Consider the following 14,103-nt stretch of genomic DNA (forward strand, 5'->3'; position numbering starts at 1 on the left):
CTCTCTAACGAGTCGCCACAAACAGAGAAAGGTGAGCGTTCGTTTAATATGCTGCATCTAAAATTGCACCCTTTCCCCTATATAGTTCTCGGAACTATGTAGAGAGTAGGATGCCGTTTGGGACGCCCCCTGCGTTGTTATTCGAGTCTTGAACCAGTATTTTATACAACAATGATATTTGTGTTATCTTTCAACCTGAATATCCCCATCATTCCCTTTAGTTCATAAGTTCCTTGAACTGGAGGGACCCATTCTGTTGGAGCTGAGAGTAAAGCACCTTATCAAGGAGAACTACATGGAGAGGGCTGCACTGCTGGCAAAGGCATGTGCGGAGTATCCTGAGTTTGAAGGAAAAGGGCACTTTAAGCAGATGTACCTGGTCTGCTTGTGTGCCGTCTCAGCACAGGAACCACTAATGGAGGAGGTAGGTTACTTGGGGCAGTCTGTAAAAAAATTAAAAAAAAATAGAAAAAATAAAATAAAAAAAAAAAAAATAAAAAGTTTTTCAGTGTTTCATTGTCAGGCCCGTGGTTTCAATGCATTCGTTCAGAATTGCTCGGTCTTCTCTATTGATTTAAATTGGACGAAATTGAGGATATCATCCACAAGAGGGCATGGAAATATTGAAGTGTTCATGGCAGCTTAAAGCTGGAATCCAGTGAAACCGCCACGGCGGTTTGCATATTACAAGAGCTAAGCCATTTCATTGTTCTCGGACATCATTGCACACACGATACAACTAGAGTATGTACTGTGATTGTCTTAAAAAAAAAAAAAAAAAAATACCAGGATGCCCGTTAAAAAATAATTCTAATAATTACAAATGTGCCTGGGGCGACCAGTGGCGCTGTTTTACCTTATGTGGATCTTAAATACCACAGACATCTAGTGGACAGTGAAATATCTTTTGAATGCAATTACTCTTGCTTTTTTTTTTTTTTACACAGCTCTCCAACGTGGATTGCCGCGATGCACTAGAAATGATCTGTAACCTGGAGTCAGAAGGGGATGAGAGGGGAGCCTTCAGCCTATGCTCGGCCTTTCTGACTCGACAGCTTCTCCAAGGAGACACTTACTGTGCCTGGTAACACTGCAACATTTTATACATCAAAGCCCGCCTTATTGAAGCCCTGCTATCTCTGTTTGACATATGCAATGTATGAATATTGTGTTATTAATCCTTCCTACTTAACTTAAAATGGCTTTATTTATTAAAAAAAAAAATAATAATAAGCAGTCTGTACTTTACTGTAATCTAATCTCTCTTCAGATAAATCGGAGATTATAGAATTATGTCATGATTATTACTTATTTCCTCTCAAGGGAGCTGACACTGTTTTGGAGCAAACTGCTGAAGCGGTTAGAGTCGTCTGAAGAGACTTTCCTGGACAGATGTCGTCAGATGTCTTTGCTGTCCAAAACAGTCTTCCACATCCTCTTCCTCATCAAAGTCATTCAATCAGAAGTAAGCTTCATTCCAGAAACATAAATGGTTTTGTTCAAGATACAAAAAAACATTGTATACTCAGCACTCTACACCTTCTTGATATGTACTCTTTTGTTGAATTCATATTCAATTGAAGTTCAGTGAGACTCAAAGAATATCCCTTTTTGTTTATTTTACAGATGGACAAGGTTGGACTGCCAGTGTGCGTTGACATGTGCATACGGGCTCTACAGTTGGAATCAAGTGACGTAAACACCAAGGCCTCCATTTGCAAAACCATCTCCTGTTTGCTGCCCACTGATCTGGAGGTAAAGCGGGCCTGCCAGCTGACAGAGTTCCTCCTGGAACCCACAGTGGACTCCTACTACGCCGTGGAGACTCTCTACAACGAACCAGACCAGAAGCTGGAGGAAGAGAATCTTCCCGTTCCCAACTCGCTCCGCTGTGAGCTTCTGCTGGTGTTCAAGACCCAGTGGGCTTTTGACCCCGAGTTCTGGGACTGGAAGACACTGAAGCGTCACTGCCTGACCCTTATGGGCAAGGAGGCCTCCATTGTGTCTTCCATTGACCTGCTGAATGACAATGAGAGCCCAGAGGCCACTGAGGAGGAGGACACAGCCCAGGGTGAGGAAGGATTCAGAGACGTCACAGACTGCTTTATTGACACCACACATGAACTCAATGAAATAGCCGATAAAAGACAGAAAAACCGAGAGACAAAGAAACTGAGAGAGAAAGGGTTCATCTCGGCCAGGTTTAGAAACTGGCAGGCATATATGCAGTACTGTGTTCTGTGTGACAAGGAGTTTCTGGGTCATAGGATTGTACGTCATGCTCAGACTCACTACAAAAATGGACTTTATAGCTGCCCGATATGCGCTGAGACCTTCACATCAAAGGAAACATTGGAACCGCACGTGGCATCACATGTGAAGCTATCATGCAAGGAAAGACTAGCTGCAATTAAAACAAATAAAAAATTGGCTAATCCCAAAACGGCTGCTCCTGTTATAGCAGCTCTGAAAGCTAAGACTGAAAATCAACTTTGGACAAAAGATGCAAATGGCGAATCTCAAGAACACAATGGGCAGTCTCTTCAGACAGAAATGGTTCAGACCAAAGTCTCTGGACTTAAGACAGAAAGCAGCACTGAGGAAAACACATGCCCTATTGCAAACTGCAAAAAGGGATTCAAGTATTTCCGAAATCTTCTTGTCCATGTGAAAGCACATGGAGAAAACGATGAAGCCAAGCGCTTCCTTGAAATGCAGAGCAAAAAGGTGATTTGTCAATATTGTCGTCGCCAGTTTGTTAATGTCACCCACCTTAACGATCATTTGCAAGTGCACTGTGGCGTCAGACCTTACATTTGCATACAGTTGAACTGCAAGGCCTGCTTCCTATCCAACACAGAGCTGCTTGTACACAGGAAAGAACATGTCATATTTAAAGCCAGATGCATGTTTCCTAGATGTGGAAAGATTTTTAATGAAGCCTATAAGCTTTACGACCATGAGTCACAGCATTACAAAACGTTCACCTGCAAAGTCCCTAACTGTAGGAAAGTGTTACATTCTCAGTCACAGTTGGATCTCCACCAGGAGGAACATGTCACAGAAGAGGAGGAAGACCCAGCTACAGACTCCGACCTTAATCATTCTCTGGACCAGAGGATGCTTTCTGATCAGGCTTCCTTTTCAGAGGAGGTTGAGGCTTCTCATCCACCAGCATCTGTTGCGGTGAAGCACTCGATTGACAACCTGCTGAACGCTTCTCAAGGTCCTGTTCAGAATGATCGACGATACATGAATAACAGTGAGCCCCAAGAAAAAGAACTTTACCCATGTTCAGAAAGCTCTGTGATTCGGTCGACCGGAAATGCTCAAATGCACGACCCAAATCAACTGAGACGTAGACCCCAAGACCCCTCAGTGGCTGCTGCATATGACTATATGAGACCCAAATCACAGCCACATAATCCATTAGCTTCATACCAAGATACTGGGGATTTGCACCATGCCTTACAACCAAATGTGTTACAAGGTCAGGACCAGGGTTTGCTGAAAGGGGGAAGTTATGGATCCAGGAACTACAATTCGGACTACAGAGTACCAGTGCAAGTACAACATCAACAGCATCCACACATGTCTGTTAACATGTCAGCAGCAAGCCAGACCCCCAATTACCTGTCAACTCCAATGCCTCAAACTCTCCCATATGCATCTCATACACTTCTTCCACTAGTCACTCATTTGCCAGCCACTGGTTGCAGAACAGAGAATTCAATAACACAGTGCCCGTTACCAAGCACTCCTGCCCCACAGCAGAGCCCATTACCAAGCACTCCTGCTCCACAGCAACACCCATTACCAACGGCTCTTGCCCCACCCCAAGGACAGAAAGAAAGACACCACTGTGCTTTGGAGACATGCGATCGCAACTACAGCTCCTACAAAAGTGTTACCAAGCACATGAAAGCAGTTCACCCAGAGTTTTATACTGAATGGAAACTTGCTAAAAAAAAAATCAGGGAACAAGAAAAAGCTGAAAAGGCCAGGAAAGCTACCCCATCGAGTGTGCCTCTGATTGGGAACCATAACTATGTTGCTCCACTACAACATCAACAGCCTAGTGTTGCCCCAGTCCCAGTTCATAGGCAGAATGTCATTCAGCCACCCCAGTACCCAAACTCACACCACTCCTATGCTTCCCATTCAGCTGCAGTCCAAAGCCAGGCTTTTCCCAATCAAATGGACAACATCTTAGATCCAATTGTACTCTCCCAGCTAGGAAACAACCCCAATCAATATGCACCACCTAGTATGCCATGGCTACAAACACCAGGAAACAACCAAATCCAGAATTGTTATGCCTCCCAAGTATACCCTTCATCAAACATTCAAGGGATGCCACAAATGGATGCTGTCGGTGGAGGAATGGATGTTTATGTTATTCCGTCCCGTCATATGATGGGATCTAATATGGAAAGACCAGCAGAGTCACTCCAACCATCACCTATGGATAATGGTCTCCAGCCTGTTTTCCCCTCTTACATGGACATTCTGAAAGACTCAAGTCTTTCAAATCAGCTGGAAAATGCTGCACCTCCATACAAACCACAGTCTCAAAATATTCCAGGTTCTAAAGGTAGAGGATTGCAGAAAACCAACATGGAGTCCCACTTTGGCCCTGCAGGAAACTTGCTAGCAAAAAGCAACAGTGAATCTCAACATGGCACGATAAACTCTGGAGATGCAAAGAATCAGATGGGCAAAAAAGTCAAGCGTAACAAAAGAACAAAGTGGCCTGCCATTATTAAAGATGGAAAATTCATTTGCTCTAGGTGTGGTAGAGGATTTACAAATCCCAAATCACTTGGAGGCCATTTATCCAAGCGTGCACACTGCAAAGCTTTTGATGAGACTGAACTCCTGACAGCAGACTTGCCTTCATCATTTCTTGATCTTCTGAATTCAGAGCAACTTCTCAATACTCAGCCCCCACCATCTTCACTGTATAACCCTACTGCACCATTTGCAAATGATGGCGAACAACCTGATGACATTCTTAAACAAATTATGGATACTCCAAATATTTCCAATGTGTTTGAGCCCTTAGCAATTCCCCAGCCAACATTCCAAGATGCATGTGGCCCCTACGGACCTGGTGGACGCTTGCCAGAAAGTACAGTTATACAGCACACAGGAAATATCCAAGTGAAGAATGAAAATGAGTCTTATAGAGATGGTTATCTTCCGCAGTCATGTGACCCTGTGTTTGGAAGCAGTGCATTCTCTGATCCACTTCTCTTTCAGATGCTTGCAGAAAACAACCCTACAGTTTCACTTCACAGACTTCCCACAGACCATATTGATCATTTACTCAGATCAGAAACACTAACGAAGATGAAAGAAGTAAAGGGAACTTCTGATTCTGTCTCCAATTCAGGAGGGCTGTCTAATGATGGACTTCTGGCTGCAATGGCCAGTTTGGCACAAAATCTTATGACAAACCCCATGTTGCAGATCACTTCACCAGACCCTCCGCCTCAACACAGTCCAGCAGCAACAAGTAGTGAACTGGCAGAGACACAGAGGAAGAGTACAGAACAGAATGTCAAGAAAAGATTGCGTGAACAGATTTTAGCTGGAGACTTCCAAAGAAGAAGCAGTTTATCTCAGGCAAGCAGCACTGATACAAATGCCAGTTTGAGTCCAGTGTCATCCAATCCAGCAACCAATGTTGTACAACATTTTGAAGCTCATCAAAGTCCTCAGCCTTCCACAACGATTGATCACGGAATCCCCTTTGTGTCCTCTGCCCAAATGAACGGAGCCTCATCCATGCAGAGTTTCACTAATTTCAGAGAGGCTTCCTCTCAACACCATGAGGCTACTGCACCTACCAGCATTGTTGCAAATGATGTTGATCTTGGTCCCAATCTAACACCTGTAAACCAACAGCACTGGATGGTGGACATTCAGACTGCATTAGAGAGGCTAGACTTAGACAAACAGGTCTGTGATATTGCTCCAACGTATTCCTCCACAAAACCTAACAGCACTGATATTTGCAATGATACTGAGTCATTCAGGCCTAATGTCTCAATAGAGAAGGACACACAGATTCCTGACGGCTGTATGAAGCCGTTTGCCTGTGAGAGTGACAACTGCACTTACAGGACCATGACAAAATGTGCCATTTTAAAACACCTCACCAAGACTCACAATTACACCAATGAGATGATCAATTTGATTAAGAAAGACCATGGGAAATTTGCTCCATTCTCTTGTCAAATGTGTGATAAGACTTTTACCCGAAATTCAAACCTTAGGGCACACTGTCAGACAGCTCACAGATTAACACAGCAGGAGATTGCTCAACTAAAAATGAAGTGCCAGTCAAGCAACACGGTTGGATTTGTTAATAACAATGATAAACCAAGTGTGCATTCAGAGCCTCCTTTGTCTGGTCAGATGGTCACAGCTCCCCACTCAATAACGGAGAATATTACACGTCAATATTCACTCCCAGATGTTAACCAAAATCAAGATGTGACTGGAAACAACTTGTTTGCTTCAGGAGAAAGGACAAAGCAAGAATACCACTCACAGCCTTTAGAACAGCAGACTTCTCGAGGCATGGCTAACTCGAGATTTAATGATCACAGTCTCTCCATGGGAATGCAGCCAATGCAAAGGACACCCATGCATGATCAGACAGTGACTCCATTGATGCCAACGTCTGAATATCAAATGAATGCGCACTGCTCAACAATACCCCAACTCCCCTTAATGACTGCTCCTGATACAGATCAATGGTCAAACGGACAAAACCTACCAGTTCCTTCTAGGCCTAGTCATTACAGTCAACAGTCTGGAGGCTATCTGACAGACAGAGCTGCCTCAATGACACCGGCTTCGTCAGATCCCCTTCAGGTTTCTGGTCCCTCGCTAGAAACGTCCCCCAAAGTCAAGCAGCAGAGAGGACCAAAGCCTAAAGTTGAAATTCCTAAGAAGACGAAAGAGAAGAAGTCTGATGCAAATAATGCTTTCAGTCCATACAGGCCATATCGCTGTGTTCATCAAGGATGTGCAGCAGCCTTCACCATTCAACATAATTTAATCCTCCATTACAGGGCTGTCCATCAGTCTGCTCTGTCCACATGTGAAATTCAAAATGATGAACCGGATGAGAAAAAAGACATCAAGCAGGAGAGAGTTATGGATGAGGAACCAGAGGGTGAAGTCGCCCAGGTAACGGAATTCCGATGTCAAGTGAGCGACTGCTCAAGAGTATTCCAAGATGTCCCCAACCTGTTACAGCATTACCTCCAGCTTCACAAGTTCAACCTGGATAAAGCAGGGTCTCTAATGTCCAACATCAACCTAGGCAGATTCAGTTGTGATCAGCAAGGGTGCACAACGTCCTTCACTGCTTTCTGGAAGTATATAGGGCATATTGAAAAAGAACATGACAAGGCAAAACTATCCAAAATGGAATCTGTGGATGGGATGTTCCAGTGTGATGTTGATGGCTGTGACCACGCTTATGCTACAAAGTCAAACCTGCTGAGGCATACAATGAAAAAGCATCATGACCTTTACAAACTCCAACTGATGAACCAACGGAAAACTGAAGATCTTGGGAAACCCAGCTCCAAGAATTCCCATTACCAACTGACTAAATCAAGTGATGGGAAAGAGAACATAGAGAGCAACAAAAAGATTACAGAGAAGGGAGGTGACAAAAAGAAAACTGACAAGATGGAAAAAAATCATTGGACTAAATATGGAAAACCTTCCTTGAAAACTAAGGATGAAGCATCTGCGATGTGCATAAAGAAGTCCACCTTGCAATACCCTTGCATGATAAAGGGCTGTGATTCAGTGATGAAGTCCGAACGGAGCATTATGAAGCACTACATGGGGCACGGACTGTCCGAGCGATACTTAGAAGAGCAGAGAAGCCACTTCATATTCTGCAAGAAATACCCCCGACGTAGGAACCCTCAGTCTGCCAGGAGCGATGACTCCAAGTCTGAGACTACCTCCGAGATATCCGACAGTGAGGACACAGCAGACACGGGCCTAGAAGGAAGTGAGTATGATGAGTATTCAAAACCTGCCTTACGGAGAAGGGGGCAGAGCGGACTGTCAGACACCAAACCCTCGTATGATGAAACTTCAGAAACCGTATCTGACAGCTCTGTGGTGGTGAAACGCAAGAGAGGGCGACCACGGAAAAGTAATTTAGAAAAAATTGTCAAACGTAAGAGGGTGTCCAGACTGACTAGGAGTAATGCAGTTTACCGTGGAGAAAATGGATCAGACTACGACTCCTCTAGCACTGTCCTTACCCAGGATGAAATTAACGATCAAAGTGAAACATTGACCTCCTTTAAGCCCATGGGATTCGAGATGTCTTTCTTAAAATTCTTGGAGCAGTCAAACCCACCTAAAAATTCTGTAAAGAAGAGGATTCAACTAGGAAACGCTACAGTGTTGTGCAAAAGGTCAGATGCATATTTGCATTACCCAAAAGGCTTTGATACCCTTGAGTTCAGGAACCCTCAGAAGCTGACATCTCTTAACAATGTGAAAATTGTAGTAGACAAGGCCTTTTCAGACGTTGCTGATATTCTGCTAAAGCAGCTCCAGGAAATGCGACCCACAGTGATATTAGAAAAATAGATTGCGATTAGTATCAACTGAATGTTTTGCTTGTCGAAACACGGTAACTCAGGATTAGAACGGTTTTCAACCTGCAGCTGAATGGTGCCCAAAACAATAATACTTAGAATTTTCATTTTTCACTGCAAAATATAAATCCATAGTTTTTTAGTGGACTGTGAGTTGTTTTAAAAATATACAATAATACAAGTTATTTACTGTAACCTTGAGTCTGTAAAAATCCTTCTCTTATACAGTGTATATTGAGCTCATTTTATATGATGTTATGGGTAGGATAAATTAAGCATGCTTGTATTTATGAAGCTTCCCAGCACATTATATGGCCTTTGCAAACAACATTTTAAATGGAGGGGAAAAAACATAAAGGATGTTAAGTATCCCCATGGGACATTTAATGAAATGGTCTTTAAAAAAAAATGGAATGTGATTTTGTGTATAGTTTGTGAATGTTGTTTCAACACGCCTTGTATATTTTAATTTGTATGTAGACAATGTTGTGTGTACATATTGTTTTTTGAATCAACTACTGCCACCAGCAGTCTTAACTTAATTGAGATAAAAGTTTTATTATAGCTTGGATTTCTCACTGGTGTTTATTTTTAATCAAGTGGTCATGTCATTTTGTTTTAATTATAGGGGGATTAGAAAACATATTCCCCCACAGGAAACATTTTTTCAGGGAAATTGGTAGAATGATCTATTAAAAAAAATAACTTTATATTATGGCCCAGACACATGTAAAACCACACAAGTACAAGGCATGCATTGCACAAGGAAGAGTGCTGGAGCTCCTATAATCAGCAAAGAGTCAGTAAAAAGTGCTTGGTGTAAAAGAGGAATGTAATTTAACAATAGATTGTGATATCACACACTAAACGGCATATTTTTTTATGCAAGTTTTATGGGGGTCTATTCATCATTAATCACGAAAGATCAGCAGAGTACTGCACTACCTAAAATTCAACAATATTGATATTTCTACCAATCAAAGTTGTTTATCATACAAGCTAGCACAGGCACTATATCCCATGAAAGATGAAAGTAATGGAATGAATCTACCAATTTATCGATTAGAATTACACTGACAGTCATATTTACGTAAATGGCCTCCACTAGAGACATGACATGAACACAAAATGAATGCTGTAAGGAAAAAGGCATGGTCTATGTATGAATGCAGTCCATCAGCACTGAAAGTGGAAGCATAAAGGTTGAATTTTAGATTTCAGCTTAAACATAATACCGAAGGTGATTAGCAAATAAATTATACTAGTTACATGTATCACACAGTTGAGACATAAATGCCTTCAATACAACCCTAATACTAAAAGTAACAGTATATGTTAAAGGTTTAAGGTGAATAACTTCAGTTTCTGAAATCATTCATGTTCAATGAATTCCTGATCACACTTAATAAATTAGAATGTAATTTAAAAAGCTGCAATATGTAACTTTTAAATGTCTAACAAGTGCTATTTCTATGATATTTTGGTTTTGTGCACCAGCTTCAAACAGCTGAAAATACAATATCTTTGGTTATGTAAAATATAGTGGTTTAGATGGTACAGTGATTCTCTACACTATAATCGCTTGTTTTGTCACAAACTTAAATTAGGCAAACTATTAGAGTTTTAGCAACCAGGAAATGGAGGTGCAATTTGTCCTTTGTTGCTGGATCTTGTGAGCCCATCGTATCTTTGTTAAGTGTGGGCTGAAGTGCTGAGGTACTGTTGCTAATGGGGACAGTACCGACTAGCCCTCTCTTCAATAGCAATGTAGTGCTTGCTGAAACACTTCCAGCACTGTTTTGATAGAATGTACACCATCTCTGAGACATTCAGCACAATGCAGAATATGGATGTACAGCCCACCGCCAAAGCAGTCGACGGTGTTTGGGCAAGAGTCCAGGCTGCAGCGAAGCAGTCTGGGAACGTCAAAGCCACTGTAGAGGAAGTAGAAGGCCAGGAGGGAGCCCACCTCGAAGGTAGTCTTGAAGACGAGGCTGATGATATAGGTGCAGAGCAGGCCTCGGTCAATCCTGCCTTTGTCCTCATAGAGCTTCTTCCCATGCCTCCTCTCCCTGTTCTCGCTGTAGGCCACGTGTAGAGCCACCAGCAGGGAGGGAGTGGACACCATAATGAGCTGGAGGGCCCACATGCGGAGATGGGGATGAAATGGTCGAAGCACACGTTCTCACAGCCAGGCTGCTGGATGTTGCAGACAAAGTCCTTGTTCTCCTCCTTCCAGACATGCTCAGCAGCCGCCACGTACACAAGGATACGGAAGATGAAGATGATGGAGAGCCAGATGTGCCCGATGACTGTGGAGTATTTGTTCACCCCACTCAGGATGTTTTCCAGAAACCCCCAGTTTGACATCTCTAATTACATGAGCCTGTGGAGGATCGAGAAACTGTAGAAAGCAGTATACGCCCCAAATGGAACCACATTCCCTACATAGTGCACTACTTTTGACCAGGCTGTTCAAAAGTAGTGCACTATGTACTAGGGAATAAGCTGCCATTTGGGACAAAGCCCTGTAGATACAAGGCCAATACTAAATTCTGCCTGTTATGAAGTCATCATCTAACAATAGAAATCGATTAGTCATATATAGGACATAGAGTTCTACTGTAGCTTTTTTGTTGCTCCCTGGCTACATTTCTATATTCACCATTCTCTCCCCTGTAAATAGAAACAAGTATTATATATACGTGTTAACACTGTAGGCTACTTACACATATTACAGTGTAATAATGACAATGTTATGTGAAGTGTAACCAAAAAATATAAAAATGGAAAGGGCAAATATCAAGTTGATAATATCTGTGTAGGAAGGAATATGTTCCTCTTTAATATGCGTGTTGCACTTTTTACAATGAGAACTTCTACTGGCTCTGTATTTCCTGGGTAGCAGTACAGTAGCATCATGTATAAATCATTTATAAATGAATGACCCTTTTACAAAAACCGAAAGCTTATATTTTCAATTACTCCAGTGAATAAATTGCCATTGATTCATTGATTTATTTCAAGTACTCAAATTGATCTGTGATAGTGTGTATTTTCCAGTAGCATAGGTTTAGCAATCTAATCTATTTTAGGATCACTATTATGTTCAGACAAATTCAATATTGAAAGAAAATAAAACAATTAACTCACCGATTAGGAACTGGCTATTGCAGTTTTTTCTGTTTCTTTCAGGAGCCAATTTTCTGATGCTCGCTACTGCAGTCGATTTCCACGTTAAACACACCTGTCGAAGAGGCCACACCTATTTTGTACGCAGAGGGCTTATTATATGGATATGCTATAAAAATCCTTAGCATAGTTAATTAAAAGTACCCTGTATGTTTATTTTTCTATTAGCATATATGGCCTATCATTATCTTTATTAGATTGTAGGTTTAACATTAAAGACTGTTTCTGAAGGTATGTTGAGCAATGTGACAAAGGTAAACAAAAATAATCCTAAATTGAACACGATGTCTATTTTCAATATGCCTTTAGACTTAACGCCTGTAGCTACCATTCATGAGTCAACCCATTCATCTGCATTCATCTGTCGTCAACCCAACAGTTTTTTGGGGGGACAGAGAGTAACCATGGTCACATTAAACACGCATGGACTAAACATCAGTGGTAGGAAATATCAGTCGATGAGTTCAAATTGTGTTGCTGAAAGAATAAAAAAGTCCTACAGAATTGTATCTAAGTTAAAATGTTATTTGAATGTCCCTTTCAAGTGCTGACTTCTGTGACTACTGGTCATTATTTTTTTTAATTGTCATTCCAGGTGTACTATGACTTGACTGTTAATAATGGGTCTTCACTTGTCTCCCTGTGTAAGGCTAAATAGCTATTACACTTTTTTTTATGAATACAGGGAAACAACGTACAATTGTTTATGCTGAGTCTTTGGTATAGGCCACTGTAAAGCTAAATGCCAAACCAAAGGCTGTTCCACATACTGTCGAAACCAGCCTGTGCCGTAGCAGTGTACTCCATCCACGCGGTGGCGCTGTATAATTGTATCGTAGACATTTCTTGTTGCATTCGTTGACTGTTATGACTTTCAAAACAAATGGACGTTTTATGCATGCGCTTTTGATTGTTCGGGAATGTTTTCCATCATCAATAACGTTTCCTCAAACGCTTTGCACTCTTTCATACAATAGGGTTGCGTGAAAAAGACAACATACTTATACAATGGCATCTGGAAGCGATAAGGATGCTCCGAAAGAAGGGAATTTCAGGATTCCTGGGCTGAGAGGAGCGAAGACCACTACACTTTTCCGAGCTGTTAACCCTGAGCTCTTCATTAAACCAGTAAGGCCTGCTCACTAACTCCTCGGCTACAATGTTATTATGTACATAGGAGTTTATCAGTATCGTCTGTTGTTCACATGTCATTACATTTGTGGTTTATTTGTTTTACAGAACAAGCCTGTGATGGCCTTTGGACTTATAACTATCACCTTGTGTGTGGGCTACCTGGGCTACCTTCACGCCACCAAAGATAACGACCAGCAGCTGTATGAAGCTATTGACAGTGAAGGGGAGAAGAACATGAGGAGGAAAACCTCGAAATGGGACTGATCACATCAGATATGCTATATATCCTGAACATTATTGTGGGAAATGGCATGGGCTGAAAGCACTGGATCTGTGTATAAAATCATTGTGGTTATTAAATATTGTTAAAATTAGGCAATAGCTGTTGGATTCATTTATTAAACTATTGAAACAACAATTTACTTTAGAGAAGAAATACAATAAGGTAAACCCATTAAAAAGCCTATAGATGATTCCACGTCAAGAAAGAGCTGAGCAGTGTTAAACAGCACAATAGGATGCATCACAATGAGTTTTTCCTTTTTCAGATACATGCATTTGAAGTCACACGTTCTTATAGTTTTTTTTCTTCTTCTACAAAGCAGCATTTTAAGTACTTTAAACAGATCTCTGTAGCTAGTTTTAAATAGAGCAAGATGTCCCACCCTATGGGTTGGGAGATAATACTTCAATAATGATGTACTTGTTGAGGTCCAGTGTAAAAGCTAAAATGGACAGAGTCAAAGAGCAAGGGAAACCCAACGTGGGAATAGAAGCTTCACAGAATCCTTCCTGTGTGTCTAGAGGTGAAAGACGAACTGCAAGGAAGCGAGAGCCCACAAGCCGTACTCATAGCTTTGTATGGCAACACTGATAAAGCTGAAGCAGTTGAGTACTCACTCAAACCTCATTGGTATGTCCAAACCTTTATTAGATTCACTCCAATGATACTACTTATCAATGATGGCAGTCTGTAACAGATGTTTAAGCAGCTATCGCATTGAATTGTAGATAAAAGAGAAAACATACACCAGTATTACATGACCGAGTTTCAAAATGAGAAGGAGAAGTGTATTAAAGCTGCTACCGAAGATGCATGGGGTAAGGTAAAAACTACGCTTTGCAACTG

General features: G+C 41.6%; 2 protein-coding genes and 1 pseudogene across 2 annotated transcripts in view; 2 read left to right on the forward strand and 1 right to left on the reverse strand.

Moving 5' to 3' along the window:
• znf292b (zinc finger protein 292b) overlaps positions 1 to 9,212 on the forward strand; it is a 24,380-nt gene extending 15,168 nt beyond the window's left edge. Inside the window, exons 4-8 of the mRNA XM_014204946.2 lie at positions 1 to 31; positions 222 to 424; positions 948 to 1,084; positions 1,324 to 1,465; positions 1,627 to 9,212. The exon at positions 1 to 31 is cut by the window's left edge and continues 105 nt beyond it. Of these exons, the coding sequence (XP_014060421.1) occupies positions 1 to 31; positions 222 to 424; positions 948 to 1,084; positions 1,324 to 1,465; positions 1,627 to 8,640 (7,527 nt within the window). The 3' untranslated portion in view covers positions 8,641 to 9,212. The remainder of the gene's footprint in view (positions 32 to 221; positions 425 to 947; positions 1,085 to 1,323; positions 1,466 to 1,626) is intronic.
• Positions 9,213 to 10,297: 1,085 nt separating this feature from the next.
• Positions 10,298 to 11,941, reverse strand: LOC123743468 (gap junction beta-7 protein-like; annotated as a pseudogene).
• Positions 11,942 to 12,679: 738 nt separating this feature from the next.
• smim8 (small integral membrane protein 8) lies at positions 12,680 to 13,348 on the forward strand. The gene is made up of 2 exons (XM_014204948.2): positions 12,680 to 12,968; positions 13,080 to 13,348. The coding sequence occupies exons 1-2, from the start codon at positions 12,849 to 12,851 to the stop codon at positions 13,236 to 13,238; spliced, it is 279 nt and encodes a 92-aa protein (XP_014060423.1). The 5' UTR covers positions 12,680 to 12,848; the 3' UTR covers positions 13,239 to 13,348.
• The last annotated feature ends 755 nt before the right edge of the window (positions 13,349 to 14,103 follow it).

This window comes from Salmo salar, chromosome ssa06 (assembly GCF_905237065.1).
Source record: "Salmo salar chromosome ssa06, Ssal_v3.1, whole genome shotgun sequence".
In the NCBI taxonomy this organism is placed as follows: Eukaryota; Metazoa; Chordata; class Actinopteri; order Salmoniformes; family Salmonidae; genus Salmo; species Salmo salar.

Bases quoted from the DNA above. Each gene is read 5' to 3' on its own strand.
- smim8 (XM_014204948.2), top strand. From the start codon at position 12,849: ATGGCATCTGGAAGCGATAAGGATGCTCCGAAAGAAGGGAATTTCAGG. The intron at 12,969-13,079 runs GTAAGGCCTGCT...TTTGTTTTACAG, and splicing joins CTGAGCTCTTCATTAAACCA to AACAAGCCTGTGATGGCCTT.